General features: G+C 32.6%; 1 protein-coding gene across 7 annotated transcripts in view; it reads left to right on the top strand.

Moving 5' to 3' along the window:
- LOC145303523 (dual specificity mitogen-activated protein kinase kinase 4-like) overlaps nt 1–21790 on the top strand; it is an 84130-nt gene that overhangs the window by 48166 nt on the left and 14174 nt on the right. For all 7 annotated transcript variants that reach the window (XM_080144975.1, XM_080144969.1, XM_080144970.1 and 4 more), the window contains 6 exons: nt 1108–1165; nt 1981–2094; nt 8730–8849; nt 10714–10833; nt 12485–12536; nt 13601–13728. In XM_080144975.1, the coding sequence (XP_080001101.1) occupies nt 1108–1165; nt 1981–2094; nt 8730–8849; nt 10714–10833; nt 12485–12536; nt 13601–13728 (592 nt within the window). The remainder of the gene's footprint in view (nt 1–1107; nt 1166–1980; nt 2095–8729; nt 8850–10713; nt 10834–12484; nt 12537–13600; nt 13729–21790) is intronic.

Below are 21790 nucleotides of genomic sequence, written 5' to 3'. Positions count from 1 at the left end.
TGAAATATAAAATGGCAAATGGTAGCCTATACACTCAAGAATATACTATTTTTCCCAAACCTCGTCTGCCAATTTTTTGGATAAAATATGGCTGCTTGCTTAAACTTTACTTACTAATACTAAGCAATATAGAAACATTTAAATTTGGTCATTTTTTAAAATTCAGCATGTTGTGATCTACTTTATATTCATACGTTACTAGCAGGGTGACCTGACGTTGCCAAGGATTGAATGATGATCAATGAATGTTTCACACTCACATATTTTTATTGTCATCGAAATCAATGAAATGGCCCATTTTTTCAATCAAATCATTTGATTGATCGACTGCTCTAATTGAGGACACATCATGATGCACTTGTAGGAAGCTTCCCATGCCTCTTGTAGTGACTATGTTCACAATATATTGTAGTCTACATTGCACTGTAGAGAACCTACTGTTGATTTTATAAAATTATTTTATATATAATGGCTTGCATTGAAGTTTAAAATGCAAAAGTCAAGTATCATTCAGGTGTGCTCAAAACAGAAACATTCATTTTATACACACCCTTATCATATCAAACAACCTACTGCTGATTTTATATGTTTGGCATTACTGGTTGTGTGATGATAATGGCTTGAATTTAAGTTTAAAATGAAAACGTCAAGTATCGTTGTGAAATTGTGTTTTAAACAAAAACATTCATTTCAAACTCGCCCCTGTCATATCAAAGAACCTACTGTTGATTTTATATGTTGAGTTTTTCGGCTTGTGTCGTAATAAAACTTAAGAAAAAAAAATGGCATAGTTGAAAACAACAAAATAGAAGTTTCCACACTCACCCATTTTAGTCTTTAGCCTTTCCATCTATAATTGACTCTCTGATATAGAGGGAAGAATTTGTTTTCGTTTTTTTTTTTTTTTTCACTCAGCTTGTTTTGGGTAAATGATTATCAATCTTATAGTATTTTCGTCATCATTTAACTCTCAACCTGTTTATATCATTAACCTTCTCCATTATCCTCAAGTTTATTTTTAGCCTTGATAAATGGTTACTCATTAGTTTAAATTTCCACTCTCAGAAATTCAAAGATTATATTTTCCTTGTACTTTGTTCTCTTCAGTGAACGTCTCCGCTCATATGGAATGTCATCTGCCGGGAAACTTCAAATTAACAAACAGGTAAAAAAATAAATGTTTTTCTTTCTCTTGAACCACTTTTCTTATCAACTAGCAGGGAGATCCGATGTTGCCCAGGATTGAATGAGACTCAACTAATGTTCCACACTTCCAATACTTTTATTGTTATCGAAATTGATGAAACTTCCCATCTTTCAAGCAAATCAATTACCTGTTCTACTCTGGAACCCACCTTGGTGCATGAGAAGGAAGCTTCACATGCCTCTTGCGGTGACTTAGTCCACAATAAATTGTAGTTTACATTGCACTGTAGAGAACCTACTGTTGATTTTATAAAATTATTTTTATATAATGGCTTGAATTAAGATTTAAAATGCAAAGGTCAAGTATCATGATTCAGTTGTGTTCTAAGCAGAAACTTTCATTTCGAACATGCCCTTATCTTTTCAGATAACCTACTGTTGATTATATATGCTGTGCTCTTCTGCTTGTGCAATGATAAAACTTCTCGACAACATTTGTGATGTTCGCCTGTATAAGAGTGTTAACTTTCGTCAAAATCAGACTGTTTCTTCTTTAATCGGATTTTTTCGATTATCAATTTTCGTTACTTATCAGAAATATTCTGATACAAAGCCTATCTAAGAACACTCTCAAACATATAAAGTATTTGTATTGAATTTCAAAAACATTGGCCCAGCCATTTCAGAGTTCATAGGGAATGAACACGTGCGTGTGTGCGCGCGCACACACACACACACACAGTGCCTTTTATATATAAGTAATGATTTTATTCTGTTGAATATTCTGTTTTGTTTTTATAACCACCTATTTTTAATATTCACATTTATTTCCAGTCTTATAAATTCACAGCCGAAGATTTGAGAGACCTTGGTCTGATTGGTCAGGGTAATTATGGCACAGTCAACAAAATGAAACATCCTGAAAGTCAAACCATCATGGCAGTCAAGGTAATTATCATATCTTCATGTTTCTATTTTCTTTTCTTTTTTTTTTCTTATAAATAAAAATGTTTGAATCAACAGCTACAAAAAACATTCAGCTCAATGGAACAGTTTTCTGGATAAAAGGTTGCAATTACACAAACATGACAGAATAGACACCCATAGGAACAGTTTATAGAAATAAACTGTTTCTATGGATGTCTATTCTTTTCTGTCATATCTATATAGAACAAAATCAAAAATAAATGGTCACAAATTTAATAACTAATACTTGGTTGACATTCTCTTAGCTGTTTTTAATGCTAGGACCCTTCTAAGCATGGTATTGATCTGTTGACGAATATCATCTTGAAGAATTTCTTGCCATGTCTGATGCAATTATTTTAAAAGTTCTGGCATAGAAGATGGCTTCATTTTTCCTCCTTTTTTTTTTGCAAAGGTTCTGGTCTAATATGCCCCAAAGGTTTTCACTTGGGTTCATATCCGGGGACTGACTTAGCCATAGAAGTTTATTAATCCCATTTTAGCTAAACCAATCGCCCTAGCAGAGTGACAAGAGCTCCATCTTCTATAAATAAGGAGTTAACTTGGTTCATTTTACCACTTGAAAATATTGGTAGAAGTCCTTATGTAATATTGAAACATATTTAGCAAAATTACTGTTTCCTTCGCACTCCACCAGGTCTGAGTGACCATCACTCCAAATTACACCCCATACCATAACTGAGAAACCCCCATGTTTAAGCATTGACTGTAGTCTTTTAAAGGCAAACTCTTGTTGAGGGAGCTTCCATACCCATACCTCTCTACTGTCGGGAAATAGTGCAAATCGAGACTGATCAGAGAAAATGATATTGATCCAAAAGATCGTAGGTTTCTCCACCATCTCATGAGTCCAATCTTTTCTGCACTTGATATTGGCAGAATGAAGAAGAGGTTTTGTTCTTGCAGCACTACCATAGTAGCCCAGCTTGTGAAGATACCTGACAGCTGTTCTGGCATTGACATTAGCTTGTGTTGCAATTTCAGAGGCTTTACACCGAGGATCCTCTTCAACATTTTCTTTCACAAGACGCAAAGTTCTTTCAGCAGACCTGGAACAACCTGGATGAGGTTTTGTGCACTCTTTGTCCTCTCTTGTGAATTGTATGATCATTAACAGTAGAAATTTAAAGATTTCCTATTTTGTATTTACTAAGACCACCTTCATGTTGACCCACGATTAATCCTCGCAGAAATTCTGATAGGTTTGATGCTCCTTTGGTTCATGGCATGCTTCGATGTTGTTAGATGCAATTTTAATGAGATGCTCTAAGTTATTTCAGCACTATTATCTTAAAATATAAATAAGCATATATAATCTTAGGAAAAATATTTATCTTAGTATCTATTATTTTCTGTCATGTCTATGTATATGCTGCATTTTAGGGCTGACTTTCTGTCATTTACAAAAATAACTTTACAATGTCTATTTTAACAATGAAAACCACAAATTGAAGAAAATTATCAGTGATATAGTAAATGTTAGTTGAATGAATAGCAGACAATTTTACTGGCATTAATTTTCTTCTGTTATCTATTTTAGATAAGAAAAACAAACTGATAATTATATATAGTAATCAAGGTAAGGGTTGTACTCACAGATTTAAATTCTAGAAACTGTACTGTGTTTATATAATCATGTTCAATAATAATAAAAGGTAGTTATTAAAGACTTTTATATTTATCGATTTTGAAGTGTGTGTGTGTATTATACAAGCATTTGGCTACACATTCAGATTTGTTTCAATCGCAGCTTTGATAAGAAAACAAGCTTACAAAAATGTGATAAAGCATATCTTAATCTGTGATTAAAGCATATGTAGACATAGATTTGTATAAAGCAAACTTTTTATTTTATATAAGAAAAAATTATCTACCATCTGGTAGTTATTAATGGAGCTATTCTTTTTAAATGTATAACTTGCATATCTTTGAATGTAAACGTATTATAATTTTAAATTGTTTTTTTTTTAATTATCTCCCTTGAAAATTATGAACATATTTTAAGGAAGGTTTTAGTAATTTATATTTATTAAATCACTTTTTGGTACTTGTATAGTTTAATCAAGACATTAAAAAATGAAAATATCAAAAAAAAAGGTTATATTGTATGTATCCGTTATGGAATGAAGTTCTCCGAAAATAAATTTCACTTAATTTGATCAAGTATTTTTTTTTTTTTTTTTTTTACAGCAAACAAAAAAAACAATGTTACCGAGCAAAAGGTAGTCATGTTTCGATTTTTAGGAAGAAAAGCTAGTATTAAAGCTGGAGAGGGAATGTCGGTACTTTAAGCTGAGTTATCTCCCCATGGCGTATTCAAAAAATTCAAAGATGGCTACCTTCATTGGGCTCTCATAAAAAAAATGTTTTTCCACTATAAAAAAAAAACTACTTAATCAAATTAAGTGAAAATTTTTTCAGGGATCTTCAATCCAAAACGGATACATACAATATAACCTTTTTTTGATATTTTCATTTTTTAATGTCTTGATTAAACTGTACAAGTACCTACTTTTTTTTTTTTGTTGTTGATTTATTATTCCTGTCTACTTGTCTGTTTGTTCACAATTTGGTTAATATACACAAAAGGTACACTGTTTTATAAATAGATTTTAATACCGAAAACAGACTCTTATATACTTTTATTCCTGCATGACATATTTATATACTAGCAGGGCACCCGGCATTGCTCAGTTGTAAAATGTGCTTAAATATAATATTTTGATTAATGCAGATTCCATATTTATTATTATATTGGACCCAACGTGCCACCACCAAAAATCAAAACCAAAACCAAAATGTTTAGCTTACGATTTATTTTTTCCTCTGCCGTTAATGACTGAGCTATGAAGACATGTTTGCTGCAAGGCTAAAAATTAAAACATGAACCAATAGCTATTATATTATGCATCCATATTCGTAATGTCGTCGTTGGATCTTCACCTGACAAATTTCATTTTTTTTTTTTTTTTTTTTTTTTTTTTAATTCACCACTTTTGTACTGATTTTCCCCGGGTTTAAACTCAAATGTAAAGTTGTACATGGGTTCAAATACCTTATATATGAAGTTTCATGTCTGCAGACCAAAAGTTGTTGGAGGAGTTTGTTAGGCAAAATTTTTTAAACAAAAATATATTTGCATACATAAATATATATAGAGAAAGAATTTTGTGTTTACTATAACCTTTTTACACAAATATTATGCAAGTATAAATCATGTAGAATATCTGCATGAATATAATTAATTGTAATAGTTAACTAAAGATGATCATCCCAAAATAGGCAATTAATTAAAATGAATGTTTAAAAGAATATGCAAATTAGCTAGATCTTTTGCAGATGAATGCGATTCCACAACCCATATATAAGAAAGTTGTATTTTCTTTTTAAATAAATAGAAAAATGGCTTACATTTTTTCATCCCTCACATTAAAAACGACCTTGTGTCACATTTTGCTTTTGTGAGGAAGCAAATAAATACTAATAAATAGAAAAAAGGGTTTTTAATATGAATATCAATATATAAAAAATGCAAATTTATATATATACTATGTGTTTTATTTTTTTATTACCGTTTTATCTGTTTGGTTACATAGGTTTCGGATGTTGGACCATGTTTACGATCCAACAGCCTCATCAGACCTTACAGGATTTCTGTAAGGTCTGATGAGGCTGTTGGATCGTAAACATGGTCCAACATCCGAAACCTATGTAACCAAACCGATAAAACAGTAATAAAAAAATAAAACACATATTTGCTCTGCAAGTATTGAGCACTCTCTTAAGGTTTCTACTAATTACCAGTTTTACCATATATATATATATATATATATATATATATATATATATATATATATATATATACACACACACACTATTTATTCAAAAGGAATCAACATTCATAGGATTATCTCATTACATTAAAGAAAATCTGTCTTAATAATTAGCTCTAAATTTTTATTGAAAATTAATAATAAAATTGTTTGGAGTATTTTATTAAGAAATTTTATATAAAGTTGATTTATTTTTAATTTATGTTTAATTATTAGTATAACCAAGATCAGTTGCACTTAAAAATGGAGATAGTTTTTATTTAACCTATGAGTTATTTCCCTTTAAGCTATGAGATTTTATTTCCCTGTTTTAATTTCATAGATGAAGATGGCTATATGCTTTCAAAAATCCAAAATATGGTCAACTTTCAAGAAAATTGCAACAGCTTAGAATATTTGATGTATCTTAAATAGTATATGACTAAACCCTCTACCCAGCAATATGATTTTTACCTGGCAATGCCGGATATGTACAGCTAGTGTGTGTATATGTATAAAAATATATATATGGTTTACTTGTAGTTTCATTAAATATTTTGCAAGCAAAATCCGATTCCGCATTTTGCTAATTCCTACCCTCTGATGAGAAAGAAAGTATTTCTTTCGAAACTTTGTGGATTAAGGAAAATTCACTTAATTTGAAAATTAGATATGTTTTTAACTCTTCTTAAAGTGTTTTTAACATGTTTTATTAATTCTTTGTTCTTATGTAAGTTATGAAAATATATATAGCAATTAAGCTACACAGAATATTCTGTGTTTCATTCTCTTGAGAATTCGTCAGGCTTATGCCTACCTAGCTCTACTTATGTATTGAGCACTGTTGAAGTAAATACTGAAAATTTATGCATAAAATTATATCTTTGCATATTAATTTATGTGATTAAATGAAGTAGTCATGCATATATATATATATATATAATGGTTTTATCAATATTAACATTAAATCATTAAACCGATCATACACACACACACACATATATATGGTAGCCAATTGGATATGGTCTTTGGTAATCGGGCCAGAGATAACTCGTGTTGCGGGGTTTGAATCTGTCGACTAGTGTTAATCGTGACACCCTGCACTGAAGATTCACGAAAGGATGAAACACTAGTGTCTGTAGGTATTTATTTATTATAGTAAAAAAATAATTGTCAGTTCCTTTAATTAAGAAATTCTTTCCTTATTGTTGAGCACTTTCAGTTGAATTAAGTCAGTCAATTTAGCTCTTATGCATAGATCATCATGATTGATGTAAAGAATATTGAAAATTAAAATGTTTAAATTCAACATTATTTCTCGCGGTTAATGGTAGCCGATTGGATACGGTCTTTGCTAATCAAGCTAGAGATGGCTCATGTTGCTGGGTTTGAATCTGTCGACTGGTGTTAATCTTGACACCCTGCACTGAAGATTCCCGAAAGGATGAAACACTAGTGTCTGTAGGTATTTAATTATTACAGTAAAAAAAATAATTATATATATATATATATATATATATATATTAGCAAGTCACCTGGCATTGCTCAGTTGGAGATTTTGTATTTATTATTATAAAGCCAAAACTTTGTTGATCATTATATTGTACCCAATATATAGTAACAATTTCGAAAATTTATGAAAAAAAAAAAGACTTCATTGCCATCAGCTAGAATTGAAACCAAAACATACAACTCTCCAGCTTCATTTCTTAGCTTCTGAGCCATGCTTATATGCATATAAATAATTTCAAAAATGCATATAATTAGTTAAAAATAATATTGTTTAACTTATGAATGTAGGTTTGTGCATGTAAATATGTTTAATCAACTTCTCCTGCCAAGTTCAATTATTTTGTTTTCAATTTTTACCACTTAGCAGCAATTTTTGCCAGCTAAAAATCAAATTAAAAGTGTGCTACATGTCCAAATGCCTTATATACATATCAAATTCCTACTTTTTGCACACACACTGACAATCATTTATATTTATTGGGAGAGATATAGAAGAACATGCTAGAACATTTTCATTTTAAATTCTACACAATTAAAAACTATGCATAAATAGAATTCGGCTTAATAGTGAAATGAAACCAATCATCTAATTAGAAACCATAAAAAATGAAGAAGTAACTGCACGCCAGTGGAACTCTCTGCCGCTTGCCTGTTTCCCACCTGACTACAACTTGCACATCTTCAAATCCAACATAAACAAACTCCTGACAAACCGCCCCCCTTAAGTAAGACACTCTATCAAAACCCCCAATACTAATGATTACTACAATACTATCTCATTGATTACTGTACACGTAATAACCCTTATCCCTGAGTGGCCTTCGGGCCTTGATAAGTGGTGACCCCCATGTAAAAAAAAAAAAAAAATCCTCGTTTTTCAAAGGAATATGCAAATTAGTTAACATTCATCTAGTTGCTCGCATATCCATGACCGAGTATATTAAAAAGTTTGTTTTAAAAATTTTAAAATAGAAAAAGTAAGCTTTTAATATCAATGTTAGAGCGAGAAAAAAATCTCAACTTTATAAGTACTAAATATAACACCAAACATTAATCAATTAAAAACTGTTTAAATCATAGTTAGGCAAGTTAAACATACAAATCATTGTGTTTGAGTCTTTGCTCTTTACATTATATTTTCCAAATCCAATTCTGTATTATTTCTTGAAATAATAATGAGCTGTTTTATTGGTAATATAGATGTGATGAATGGGAAAAAAATTTTTTTATTAATTTTGATGCACGTATATATATGTATATATTTTTTAATAGAGAATTCGATCAACAGTTGATGAGAAAGATCAAAAGCAGCTGCTAATGGATTTGGATGTTGTGATGCGCAGCAATGAGTGTCCTTATATCGTCCAATTTTATGGCGCCCTTTTCAAAGAGGTAAACAATTTAATTTCTTTTACTAATTCAACCATTTTGAGCATGAACCTTTTGATTCTTAACCAGAATTCAATCTAATTAAAAAAAAAAAATACAGAAAACTTTTTATGGTGTATAGACCCACCACTGAACGAAATGTTATATTCCAAAAATAACGTAAATTGATCAAATTGATTTATTTTTTATGATTTTTAGCAATTAATAGTATATCATAGTCAGTGCAAGGCTGATTTTAAAGTCTCTGTAGTTTGAATTGAGTTGTCTCATTTCATTAAATATGTCAGTAATACACACTATTCTGGCTTCCTCATAAAATTCGATTTTCTTAATTTAAAAAAAACTACTTGATCAATTTACATGATTTTTAGAATATGACATTTTTGTTCCTTGGTATGTACATACATTATAAAGATTTTTTAGAAGTCTTGCTTCTTAATTAGGTTGCATTCTAGACTTGCACCAAATCTTTCTTGAAAGAAATTTAGAAGACTGCTATGGAAAGTAATGGTCTGAGAATAAAGTGATGATCAGTGTTGGAAAATTCCTAAAGAGAGGGAAGTTTTCTTGCTCATTTTGGAGCAGGTATTAGTGTGATTGAAAAAGTTAGGAATGAATGGAGTTTCAGAGAATTTCTATCATTACTAACCAGCAGAGCGTTACCAATGTTAACCAAGGAAAAAGTCTATCAGGCATGCTTATGCAGTGAGATTATGTATGGAAGTTAAATGCTATGAGAATCATCTGATGGATGTGTAATGTTAATCTTAAAGACACTCCTAGTTTTCATGATATCAAAGGAAAACTAAATTTGGAACATATAAAGAGATTTATATAAAAGAAGAGATTTCAATGATATGGCCATGATGAAAGAATGGATAAGAGTTCTTGGATTAATAAATGTAGAACAGTTGAGGTAGCAGGTCCAGTTCAGAGAAAGGCCAGGAAAAGCATGAGGAAGTGATAAAAATGAACTGAGAGAGATGGATAAATAAAGACCTGGACAGAGATAGATTAGAAGTCACTATTTGTCCAACTCATACCAGCATGTAAAACGGACACTGAATTGTAGATGATGATGACTAAAACATTTCTTCGAGATTTGTTCTTTTAAAAGTAATAAATCCACATGAAATTATTCTTGATATTGGTGTCAAGACTTTCTTACCAAAAGATGCCAAAAACAAAAAGAATCTTTTCAAATTAACAGATCTTTTGGCTTGCACTATTTTTAAGCTAAACAAATTGAGTTTCACTCAAGGTTTTTTTTTTGTATCTTTTAATGGGGATATTTGATACTGTTACAATAATGCTAGAAAACATTGTTTTATTTAACTTGATTTTTTTAACTAAATTTTTTTAACTTGATTTTTATTTTAACTTGATTTTTAATATTTAGTATTACTTGATTCCTTTTGTCCTATGTACCTACTTTCACAGTATTGTCCATCAGATAACTGACAATTTAACTCATCAAATGGCTTTTGGCCTTGATAAGTGGTAATACATTAGTATAGTGTTCTAATGTTCCTCTCTGAATATACAAAGCACTTCTGGGGCAATAATTTTTACATTCTGTCTTTCTCAAATAATTTTTTTCCCCAATTTATTGATTTCTTGATAATCAATTTTTTATTATTTTTTTTTTTTTGTCTTTTTTACTTATAAATATTTTCCAGTCTATGATAAATAAGTTTTTTGTGAGACTGAAGAGACCAACAGAATTAAAAATGGATTAAATCTAAATAAAAATATTGATTACAATTTTGATATCTGGAAATATAAAGAAATAAGGTAGAAATAAATACAAACTAGAAGTTTAGTAATATTTTCAATTTAACCATTTTATTTTATTTTTTTCTTTCAGGGTGACTGTTGGATCTGTATGGAAATAATGGATATTTCACTAGACAAATTTTATAAATTTATTTATAATATTATGTTGAGTATGATGCCTGAGGAGATTTTAGGAAAGGTAGCCGTAGCAGTAAGTATTTCCAGTTTTTCTTGTGGGTCATTGTTAAGAATAAAATGTAATTCGATTTACTTCCTTCCAAAAAATATTTTGTCCAGATCTGAATTATTTACAAAAAACACAACTCAGTTACTTTCCTTTGATTAGAATTAAAAAAAATAATAATAATAAAACAGCATAGTTAAAGAAAAATGAAAAAAAAAAAAAAGATTGTAAATAACTGCAATGCTGAATAGATACTGTTAATCTCTATATATGTGTATATGTTCATATATTTGAAATTGGTATATTTAGGCAGCATTTTTTCATTCAGGCAGACATTATTTGAAACAACAGAGATACTTTGCTTGATAATTCTTTTTTCTGAATAATCTTTTTCATATGAAAATTAAAAATATTAATAAACGTTCCATAGTCATCATGAGCGCTTTCGATTTGACCGCAAATCATCTTCAGGTGGAATTCATGGAGTTGATGAGGTGTAAGTTAATAGGAGCGAAAATGGAAAGTAGAAAAGTGAAAAGTAAAATACACAATATATTGTGTCAAGTGATGAGAGATTAAAAGTATATAAAAAGTCAATTAAAAATCCGAGTTTTAAAATCAATAAGTCTATGGGCCAATATTAGCAAAGTGTGTCGTTTACACACTACGCCAGACATTTTAATATGTTGTTCCTCTTCTCGAATGCAATGTTATTAATAGTAGGGTGCTGGGTTTATATATTGGTATGTACAAGATTCACTCCTAAAGTAATTAACCGAACATAATGAATTTTGGATTACAGCTGCTGGACATAAAGGATCATGATGTGAGCTGTATTTAATTTTATTCAAATCAGATTAAAAAAAAAAACAAGTGGAGAGCCTTTGTGATAATTCTGATACCTCCAATATTTTTTAAATGTTCATAATAATTGTTGGACATGAATTAATACATATTCTTCAAGATTAAGTTTCTTAGGAATATTTTTTAAGTTTTTTCATGGGAGTCTAATATGGTCAAAAACCTCTTCTTTGAAAATTCATATTTTTCACATTTGCATTAAATTTGATCCATAGATATTAGACAACACTTAAACAAGATTCACTGCGAATTTCTTGAGTCTTGCTAAATTGGCCTAAGATTTCCAGTTTTCAGAAAATAATTACCTCCCTTGTTACAGTTCGAACTCTTTTTAGTTGTAATTTTAAAAATTACTTCCTATCATTGATTGATAACAAAACTCAATTTTTGCTAATTTTCTTCAAAAACTATTTGCATTAATAAATAATTTTCTACCTTATCATTTTCCGAATTTTTTGGATATGTTCATTCGTAGATTTGCAACATGACAATTAGATATCATTGGTTTTACCTGAAATTCAATATTTCGATTTTTTAATTTTGCTCTAATAACAAAGAAACGCAAAAAAAAAAATGCATGATTATAAAATAAATGAAGACGTAATCTTTTGGTTAAAATACAAACTATTTTTTCTTTATCCATAAGTCCTTTTTATTGTCTTTTTTTTTTCTCAAGATGCGAAATTTATTGGTAGTTTTTCCAAATAAAATGAAGCCAAAAAAATGGTTAGACTTTGTATTAAAAACGAGTTTATAGACTATTTCTTTTTTATCAAGATTTTTGCTTCCTTTTTCTCACAAAGCTTTTCTCTTTCAGACACTCAAAGCATTGAATTACTTAAAAGAAAAATTAAAAATCATTCACAGAGGTGAGTTGATCAAAAATCATTGTTCTAATATCTGCATTTTTATTTACTCTTCTAATATATGGTGTCATTCCATTAGGTATATACTTTTTTTATGGATCTGTATGGATTTTTTTTAATGGATTATAGATACGTTTATCAAAGTTCTATTAAATATTCTGTCCTGTCATTAATAAACCAACACAGTTGAGAAAGTATGAAAATTGATTGGCATACAGATCTGTCGAAGACCAAAATATTTTAATTCTTCTTCTTCTTTTTCTTGTGTCATGGCATTTTTCCATAACGTAGATGAAATTATGCTTAGTGTTCTCCATAGGCTTCGGTCCATTGTTGGTCCCATTCCCTTAAAAACATCACATGATTTCAACTTGGCAGAATACATGAGGTAGGTTGTCATTACCTTCTCCAGTGCAGTGGCATTTGACTCGCCTGTTTTGCACCTATCCATTGTCCTTAGATCACCAGCATAGCTGCAGTCGAATAATGTTACTCTTAAAACCATAGAACCATTGATCTGTTAGAGATTCACCCTCCTCCATGGCTATCCAACATCCTGCTGCTGATGTTATTAGAGTTACCTTCTCTTAGATGCATGTCTTGACTAAGACTAGGGGTGCATCTCTCTCAGTGAATTAATGTGCCTCCAGATACCAACTTGGAAATTTCTTATGACTCAGCACAGTACATACAGTGCCTAGCCTTTCCAAAATGATCACCCATCTAGTACTGGCCAGGCTCATCATTGCTTAACTTTGGTGATTTGGCAGGAACCGGTGTGTCAACATATTTTAATTATTTGCAGTAAATTGTTTTTTTTTAATTTATTTGAAAAACAAAAACTATTATTTTGAAATGCAAAGCTCTAGAGGCAAATATTCTGTACTTTTAAAAAGGTTTGAAACCGTTTGAAATATTGAAATACAAAAATTGAAAACGTACTAAAATTTGATTAAAGACTTTTCATTACTTTTGAAAAGTCCACAATATTCTTAATCAAATTTTAGTCAGCATGTCGTTCTTTGTTGCTATAAAAAAAAAAAATGGAATTTTATTTATCTTTGTAGACGTGAAGCCTTCAAATATTCTGCTGGACAGAAATGGCAACATCAAATTGTGTGATTTTGGCATCAGTGGTCAATTAGTTGATTCAATTGCTAAGAGTCGTGACGCTGGGTGTCGACCTTACATGGCGGTAAGTACATTGAAAATGACATGAACAAAATCATGAATATCCTCAAAACATAATGTTACCTAGGTTACCAAGTATGCAGTGATAATGATGATGAAAAACATTGAAGGGGCAGAGGTTCTTTCTATTGCTTCCAGAATTATATTTATAACTCAATGTTGATCTTCAATACACATATACACTTTAATAGTTTTCATGTCTCACAGGTATGAAATAAAAGCCCCTCTAGCTTATAAGAATTCTCTCCCCTTTTCTGTTGTAATTTTAAAAATGACTGCCTATTTCTGGTAGTTAACTAATGTAATGTTTTCTATTGATAGTTACCCAAGTTATTTTCACTTCTTTGTTGGTATTCTTTTGCATCCATCCATCCATAGCCTTCAGCCCCTGGAGGGGGCATAGGCCATCTACAACTTTGTAGATGCTTTTGTTGCGAGGAGATCTTTTTGGTGAAGGTGCTGGACCCATGCTCAACCTTCCCAGAAGGTACATATAGTGCCTAGCCTTCCCAAATGGTCACCCTGATGGTGAGGCCCCAGTTTGCGGGCTTTGGGAAGCGTGGAGCCACCCTTTAATTGCCATTGCTCTCAGGTCCACTCTGACCCGGAGTGGTAGTATCTGTTAGGGTCCCAACTATTGGTTAAATAAAAAACAAACCAAAAAAAAAATAAATAAATAAAAATAAGATAAATAATAATAAATACATTCTATTAAAAAATTATTCTTCAAAATTTGATCAGATTCCACTGGACCCTGTCGGCAGGGCATCAGAATACGCCGACTACTCCCCTGCAGAGAGTAGAAGTCCCTCAATGGGGCTACCTGTTGGTCGTAGGTAGCGACCCGTAATACCCTTAGAACGGGATCCTGGTGGTTGAGAGATTTGGAGGTCAGGATTTAGTACCCCCACTTCCCAACACACCACTTTGGCCCTTACTGGGCTAGACGGGCGGTCGGAGGGGCCCGATCCGACGAATCGGCTGGTCACGTCAAGCCCCACCATATATCGCCCACCCCATAAACCTATCATCAACACAATATGCCTATCCCTTCCCCACAAATAATATCTACTCCCTAATATATGGTGGAAAGCGGTGGCTGAGGGTCAATCGACGAAGTGAAATATCTATGACATGGCTGCAAACCCTTTAAATTACTTCGTATCCCAAAGTAACATCAAAGGAAAACAGGTGCTCATGAATGATATCACATAAATCGAGTATATCACCTTTGTATCCTTGTTGAGCCTGGGCAAATGGGTTTCCCCCCAGGCACTTCCCATATAGGGCTCCGAGGTGGGTGGGGAGCAAAGATGATGAAAAAACCAACCTTTTTGATTATGGCTTTTTTTTACCCTCAAAACCCCCCAAAAAAGAAACTTCTCTGATGTTTCTGACATCTCAAGTTCAGAGGACGAACAGAATTGCTTAATCAATGAAAATACAATATTTTTAGTAATGGAAACACTTGAAAAAAATGAAATAAATAAAATTTCACCTTTTACAATGGATAAAATTTTCTCTGAAAAAATAAAACCCAAAATGATAAAAAGACTGCAAAATAACACCCTACTTATCGAATTGAAACAAAAAACACAAGCTAAAGAAATTCTCAAATGGCAAACCTTTAACAATATCAAAATTAAAACTTATTCCCACCCATACATAAACTCCTCAAAAGGAGTCATTAGATGCAGCGAACTATCAAATTGCTTGACTGAGGAAATTTTATCTAATCTAGCATCCCAAAGTGTTACAGATGTAAAAAGAATAAGAATAAAACGAAATGCAGAAACTATATTGACAAATACATATATACTCTCCTTTGACTCCACAAACCCCCCCAAGTGAGATTAAAATCGAATACCTAAAAGTGAACGTTGAAAAATACATCCCAAACCCTCTAAGGTGCTACAATTGTCAACAATTTGGACATCACCAATCCAAATGCACCAAATCACCAATATGTATAAGATGTGGTGAAAACTCAAAACATAGTGACTGCAAAAAAGACCCCAAATGCTCAAACTGTAGTGAAAACCATTCAGCTGACTTCAAAGGATGCAAAACATGGTTAAAAGAAAAAGAAATAACAACAATAAAGTACACAAAAAATATAACCTTCCCGGAAGCCAGGAAAATTATGAACGCAAGATACTCAGAAGTAACCAAGAATGCTAAAATACACACAAATCAAAGTTGTCAAAGTTATACAAAAAATCCTCCAGAAATAAAAACTGAAGAAATATCTCAATTGATAAAAGAGACGAAAGACCTAATGAAAGAAATTAAAACACTAATCCTGAACTCTGGAAATAATCAGTCTACAAAAGAGAGTACAACAAAAAAAACAGAACCAACAAACCAAAAAACTCAAATTGAATCAAACAAAGAAAAAGAAAAAAACTTACCAAATGAAAACAACCCTTATAAACAAATCAAATGAAACAACACCATCACCCAATAAAACGAAAACTAAAGAAAAAACAAACAAACCAAGATCTAGATCCCAATCAACCTCAAGAGGAGGAAATAAAATAGGAACACTGGAGGAGATGGAAGTAGAAGACAAAACACCCCCAGACAAATAAAATGACAGACCACAATAAAAAAACTCAAACTATCATTCAATGGAACTGCCAAGGACTTAAGGCAAACATAAACGACTTGCTACTGTTAATATCTAAACTACGACCTGCTATCATCTGCCTCCAGGAAACATTCCTAAAGACACACGATAACATGATTATAAAAAACTACACCCAATACAACTTTATACACAATACTGGACAGAGGGCCTCCGGAGGTGTATCGATTCTAGTTAGAAACGACATCCCTCAGAGCGAAATAACTCTAGACACCGCATTACAAGTAATTGCTGTGAAAACTACTTTACATAAAACTATCAGCATTGGCTCCATGTATATCCCACCACATGACCCATAAATGAAGCCGAAGTCAACAAAATAATAGAACAACTTCCTAAACCATACATCCTACTAGGAAACTTCAACAGCCACAACATCATATGGGGAAGCAATAAAACAGACATAAAAGGTAAAAAACTAGAAAATATCATCAACAATAACAGTCTGTCCCTCATGAACCAAAACTCCAATACATATCTCCACCCTGCCTCAGGTACATACTCAGCCATTGATTTGTCGCTATGCGACCCAGCCACTTTAATGGACTACAGCTGGTAAGTGTATGATGACTCATGTGGTAGCGATCACTTTCCCATCATACTTGAAAACTCAATCCCGATTGAAGATAAACTCCCCAGATGGAAGCTAAATAAAGCAAATTGGGAGAAATATAAAACCCAATGCAATGCAAAACTAATAGACAAAGATGAACCGGAGAACTCTATGGAACACTTCACTGATACGTTGATGTCAATAGCTGGGGAATGTATACCCAAAGGCTCCAAATCCAAAAAATATAAAAGACCTTGGTTTAATGAAAATTGCCAAAAGGCGGTAAGATTACGTAAAGCTGCACTGCGAAAATTTAAAAGTTGTCCCACTACCCACAATCTAGACCAACCGAGCAAAAGCCCGTAGAACAATTATAGAGGCCAAAAGAATGTCATGGAGAGTCTATATCAGCAAACTGAACTCTAACACCAAAACAAAACAAATCTGGAATATGGTTAGAAAGATAGCTGGTAAAAATCAACCAACACCTGTCAAAAGATAATACAAAAATAACCAGCAAAAAAGATATAGCAAATGTACTCACAAAAACCTTCTCAAAAAACTCCTCTAGCAAAAATTATAAACCACAATTCAAAAAAATCAAACTAGATGCTGAAAGAAACAAACTAAACTTCAACTCGGACAATGTAGAAGACTACAACAAACCTTTCACCCTATCTGAATTAACCGACGCCATAAACAGTTCACACAACACTGCAACAGGGCCGGATGAGATCCACTACGAGTTCTTGAAACAACTACCTCAAAAATCCTTAGTCTACCTCCAAAACATCTTCAATGACATTTGGATCAGGGGTAAACTCCCTGACATATGGAAACAAGCAATAGTGATCCCCATCCCCAAACCTGATAAAGTTAAGTCTGATCCCACAAGCTACCGACCCATAGCATTGACAAGTTGCGTATGCAAAACATTCAAAAGAATGCTAAACAAAAGATTAACCTGGTACCTCGAAGCAAAAGTGGATTTGGATCAGGGGTAAACTCCCTGACATATGGAAACAAGCAATAGTGATCCCCATCCCCAAACCTGATAAAGTTAAGTCTGATCCCACAAGCTACCGACCCATAGCATTGACAAGTTGCGTATGCAAAACATTCAAAAGAATGCTAAACAAAAGATTAACCTGGTACCTTGAAGCAAAAGTGGATTTGGATCAGGGGTAAACTCCCTGACATATGGAAACAAGCAATAGTGATCCCCATCCCCAAACCTGATAAAGTTAAGTCTGATCCCACAAGCTACCGACCCATAGCATTGACAAGTTGCGTATGCAAAACATTCAAAAGAATGCTAAACAAAAGATTAACCTGGTACCTCGAAGCAAAGTGGATTTAGAAATAAAAGAAGCACCATTGACAACCTGGTATGCCTGGAAACTTTCATTAGAGAGGGGTACATAAAAAAAGAACACATAACGACCATCTTCTTTGATTTGGAAAAAGCGTACGAGACAACATGGAGATATGGCATTATGAAAGACCTGCACAATCTAGGTCTAAAAAGAAGAATACCCAAACTAATAAAAGATTTTTTATCTGACAGGGACTTTAAGGTCCGTGTGGGATCCACCCTTTCTGACCTCGAAAACCAGGAGGAAGGGGTCCCACAAGGAAGCATACTATCAGTCACTTTATTTAATATAAAGATTAACAATATTACCAAATGCCTAAGTCCTGGAACCGACTGCTCCCTATATGTCGATGACTTCTTGATCTGTTATAGATCAAAAAATATCCAAACAATAGAGCGACAGTTGCAGCTGAACCTAAACAAAATAAACCGGTGGGCCACAGAAAATGGTCTTAAATTTTCCGAGTCTAAAACGAAGTGCATGCACTTCTGTAATATTAAAAAAATGCACAACGATCCAACCCTCAAACTCGATGGCAAAAAAATTGATATTACTGATCAATATAAATACCTAGGGATCATTTTTGACAAAAAATTGAATTTTATTCCCCATCTGAGATATTTAAAGCAGAAATGCCACAAAGCACTACAATTATTAAGAGTTGTCGCTAACACAGACTGGGGAGCAGACCAACATACGCTCCTAAAACTATACAGGACTCTAATTCGTTCGAAACTGGACTATGGCTGTTTCATTTATGGATCAGCAAGGCCTTCCTACATAAATATCCTTGACCCCATTCACCATGAAGGACTAAGACTAATCTTGGGAGCATATAGAACATCCCCCAAAGAAAGCCTATATGCAGAAGCCCACGAAGCACCCCTAAAGCTCAGACGGGAAAAACTTGGCTTACAATACTACCTGAAACTAAAGTCTTGCCCAACAAACCCCGCTTATCAATGTACCTTTGACCCCTAATATAGAAACCTATTTAACAGAAAAGAAAAAGCCATAAAAACCTTCGGACTTCGAATGGAAACCAGTATAGAAGAATCTCAAATTCCAATAACACATATCCACTATTCTGTAATATCTGAAAACCCACCATGGACTATGAGACAACCAGACGTAATGCTGAACTTAAATGAAAATAAAAAATAAAAAATAAATCCTGCCATATTTCAAGAAGAACTTGAAAATATCAAGCTATGCTACTCTGACTATACATACATATACACAGATGGCTCGAAGGATAACGATAGAGTTGGATGTGAAGCTACCTACAACAATACAAAAATTAGCAAATGACTTCCGAATGAAGCCTCTATATTTAGTGCTGAACCAGAGCCATAGATTTAGCACTGGATATCATTGCTGAAGAAAACTCAGAAAAATTCATTATATTCTCTGACTCCTTATCCGTTTTAACAGCTATAAAAAATAGAAAACAAGAGAACCCCACAATTATCAAACTCCTAAACAAAATAAATCTCATTACCGACCAAAAGAAAATAATATTCACCTGGCTCCCTAGCCACATGGGAATCAGGGGCAATGAAAGAGCCGATGCTATGGCTAAGGAGGCAATTAAATTGAACCTTGATATTAGACCCCTGATCAACAGTCATATACTTGGGAAATGGCAAAGTCAATGGAAGAAAAATACAAATAACAAATTATACAATATAAAACCCACACTTGGAGAGAGGAGGCAGGATTATCAAAAAACAAACAGCAAACAAAATGTCATTTTAACAAGACTTAGAATAGGTCACACACACTTAACCCATTCCTACCTCCTAAAAGGAGAAACTCAACTGCAATGCATTTCCTGTCAAGTACCACTTACTGTAAAACATTTACTAACTGAATGCACAGATCTTTCACAAATTAGGATAAACACTATAAAGTAATAGATCTTCAAATAATCTTCAAAGAGAACAACACCAGAAAAATCTTATCTTACATTAAAGAAATAGGACTCTTCCAAAAAATATAACCTACAAAAACCTAATATTCTGCAAAAGCATCCTGCAAGACAGAGAGCAAAAATGATAAAATCCACTATAAAACAACCAAACCAAAAGCTACAAACTAACGATTGAAAATACAAAGAACTTCAAGAATAAAAGTCTCCTATAAAATAACTGGATACAACATCAAATACTATCCCTAAAATGACTAGATTCAGCATTAAATGGCCCAGAAGGGGTTGATAGAAAAAAAAAAAAACCAGCATTAAATGACCCACAAAGGTTGATATGCTGATTAAATAACCCATCCATCCATCCAAATGGTCACCCATCTGGTAGTGTATCCCTCGTGTCATGCTCTTGACCAACTTGCACATTAAAATCACCAAGAACAATCAGCTTCTTCTGAATTTGTACAATTGCAAAGAAAAGTTCCACAGAAGAATATGATGCATAGTATGTGCATACACCAACTGAATTAACACGCATCAACCACATGCTAGAGCGACTCTGAACTTTATGAGATGATCAATGATTCTGGTTAGATGTTCAATCTTGTCAAGGCTGGATCTGATCACAAAACCAACGCTATCATCCTGCTTCACGAGCAACAGCTGAAGTTTTTTTGAAAAGGAAAAAAATCTGTCGGTACGTTCTTTCATTTTAAAAAACATGAGTTCAATCACAATCGAAACAGACAGCAAAATTATAAGCAAAATCTGGGAATAGACAAACAAATGATAGTAGGGATAAAAACACAAAAATGTAGCTGACCACATTTCCGTGATTATTTGGCAGAAGTGACATTTGTGAAGTGCTGCCTCAGTCTAGACAGGTTTGTGTTTACAGTCCATAAAGTAAAAGCTAGAGGAGAAAAAATTTAACGAAAAACAAAAGATGCGATAAAAACACATAAATTTAATTCTCATAAAAAGTTGAGGGTTTTTAAAATAGGAGAGAAAAAACGTTTACTTATTACTTATAATATTATTAAAAGAAAAAATGCCGCATGGTGAGCGCGCATAAGAAAGTTGACAATTTTAAAAGATAGGAGAGAGAAAATGTTATTAAAAGACAAAAAAGAATGCAGTATGGTAGGTGTAAGCTTGCAAAAGTTAAATTTGTAAGCGAACACACTATTGAACCAAGATGACACCGATGTTATCACCTTGCAAATTTATCTTTTTAAAATGAAAGAACGTACCGACAGTTTGCACATGTGCAATTAACAAACAGCGTCAAAAACTGAGATTTTTACCTGCATCCCTTCTTTTAAACAAAACATTTCTACATTAAATAATTGGCAATTTTTTCTAATTTTTCGATATTATGTGTCAGAGAGATCGCTCTTTCTAATGGTACCAGGTTCATGCCAGTTCGATGCAGAGAACAAAAGTTTTAGCCAACACACACACATAAACGTTCATACAACTGAGACTTGTATAATAGAAATCTTTCAGTGCTATTTCACTCTTTTGTACATTTTTATACAAAACTAGAATACTCATCGCGTG

This window comes from Euprymna scolopes, chromosome 19 (assembly GCF_053919585.1).
Source record: "Euprymna scolopes isolate OS-2025 chromosome 19, ASM5391958v1, whole genome shotgun sequence".
Lineage (NCBI taxonomy): Eukaryota > Metazoa > Mollusca > Cephalopoda > Sepiida > Sepiolidae > Euprymna > Euprymna scolopes.
This window is presented reverse-complemented; position numbering and strand designations above follow the sequence as displayed.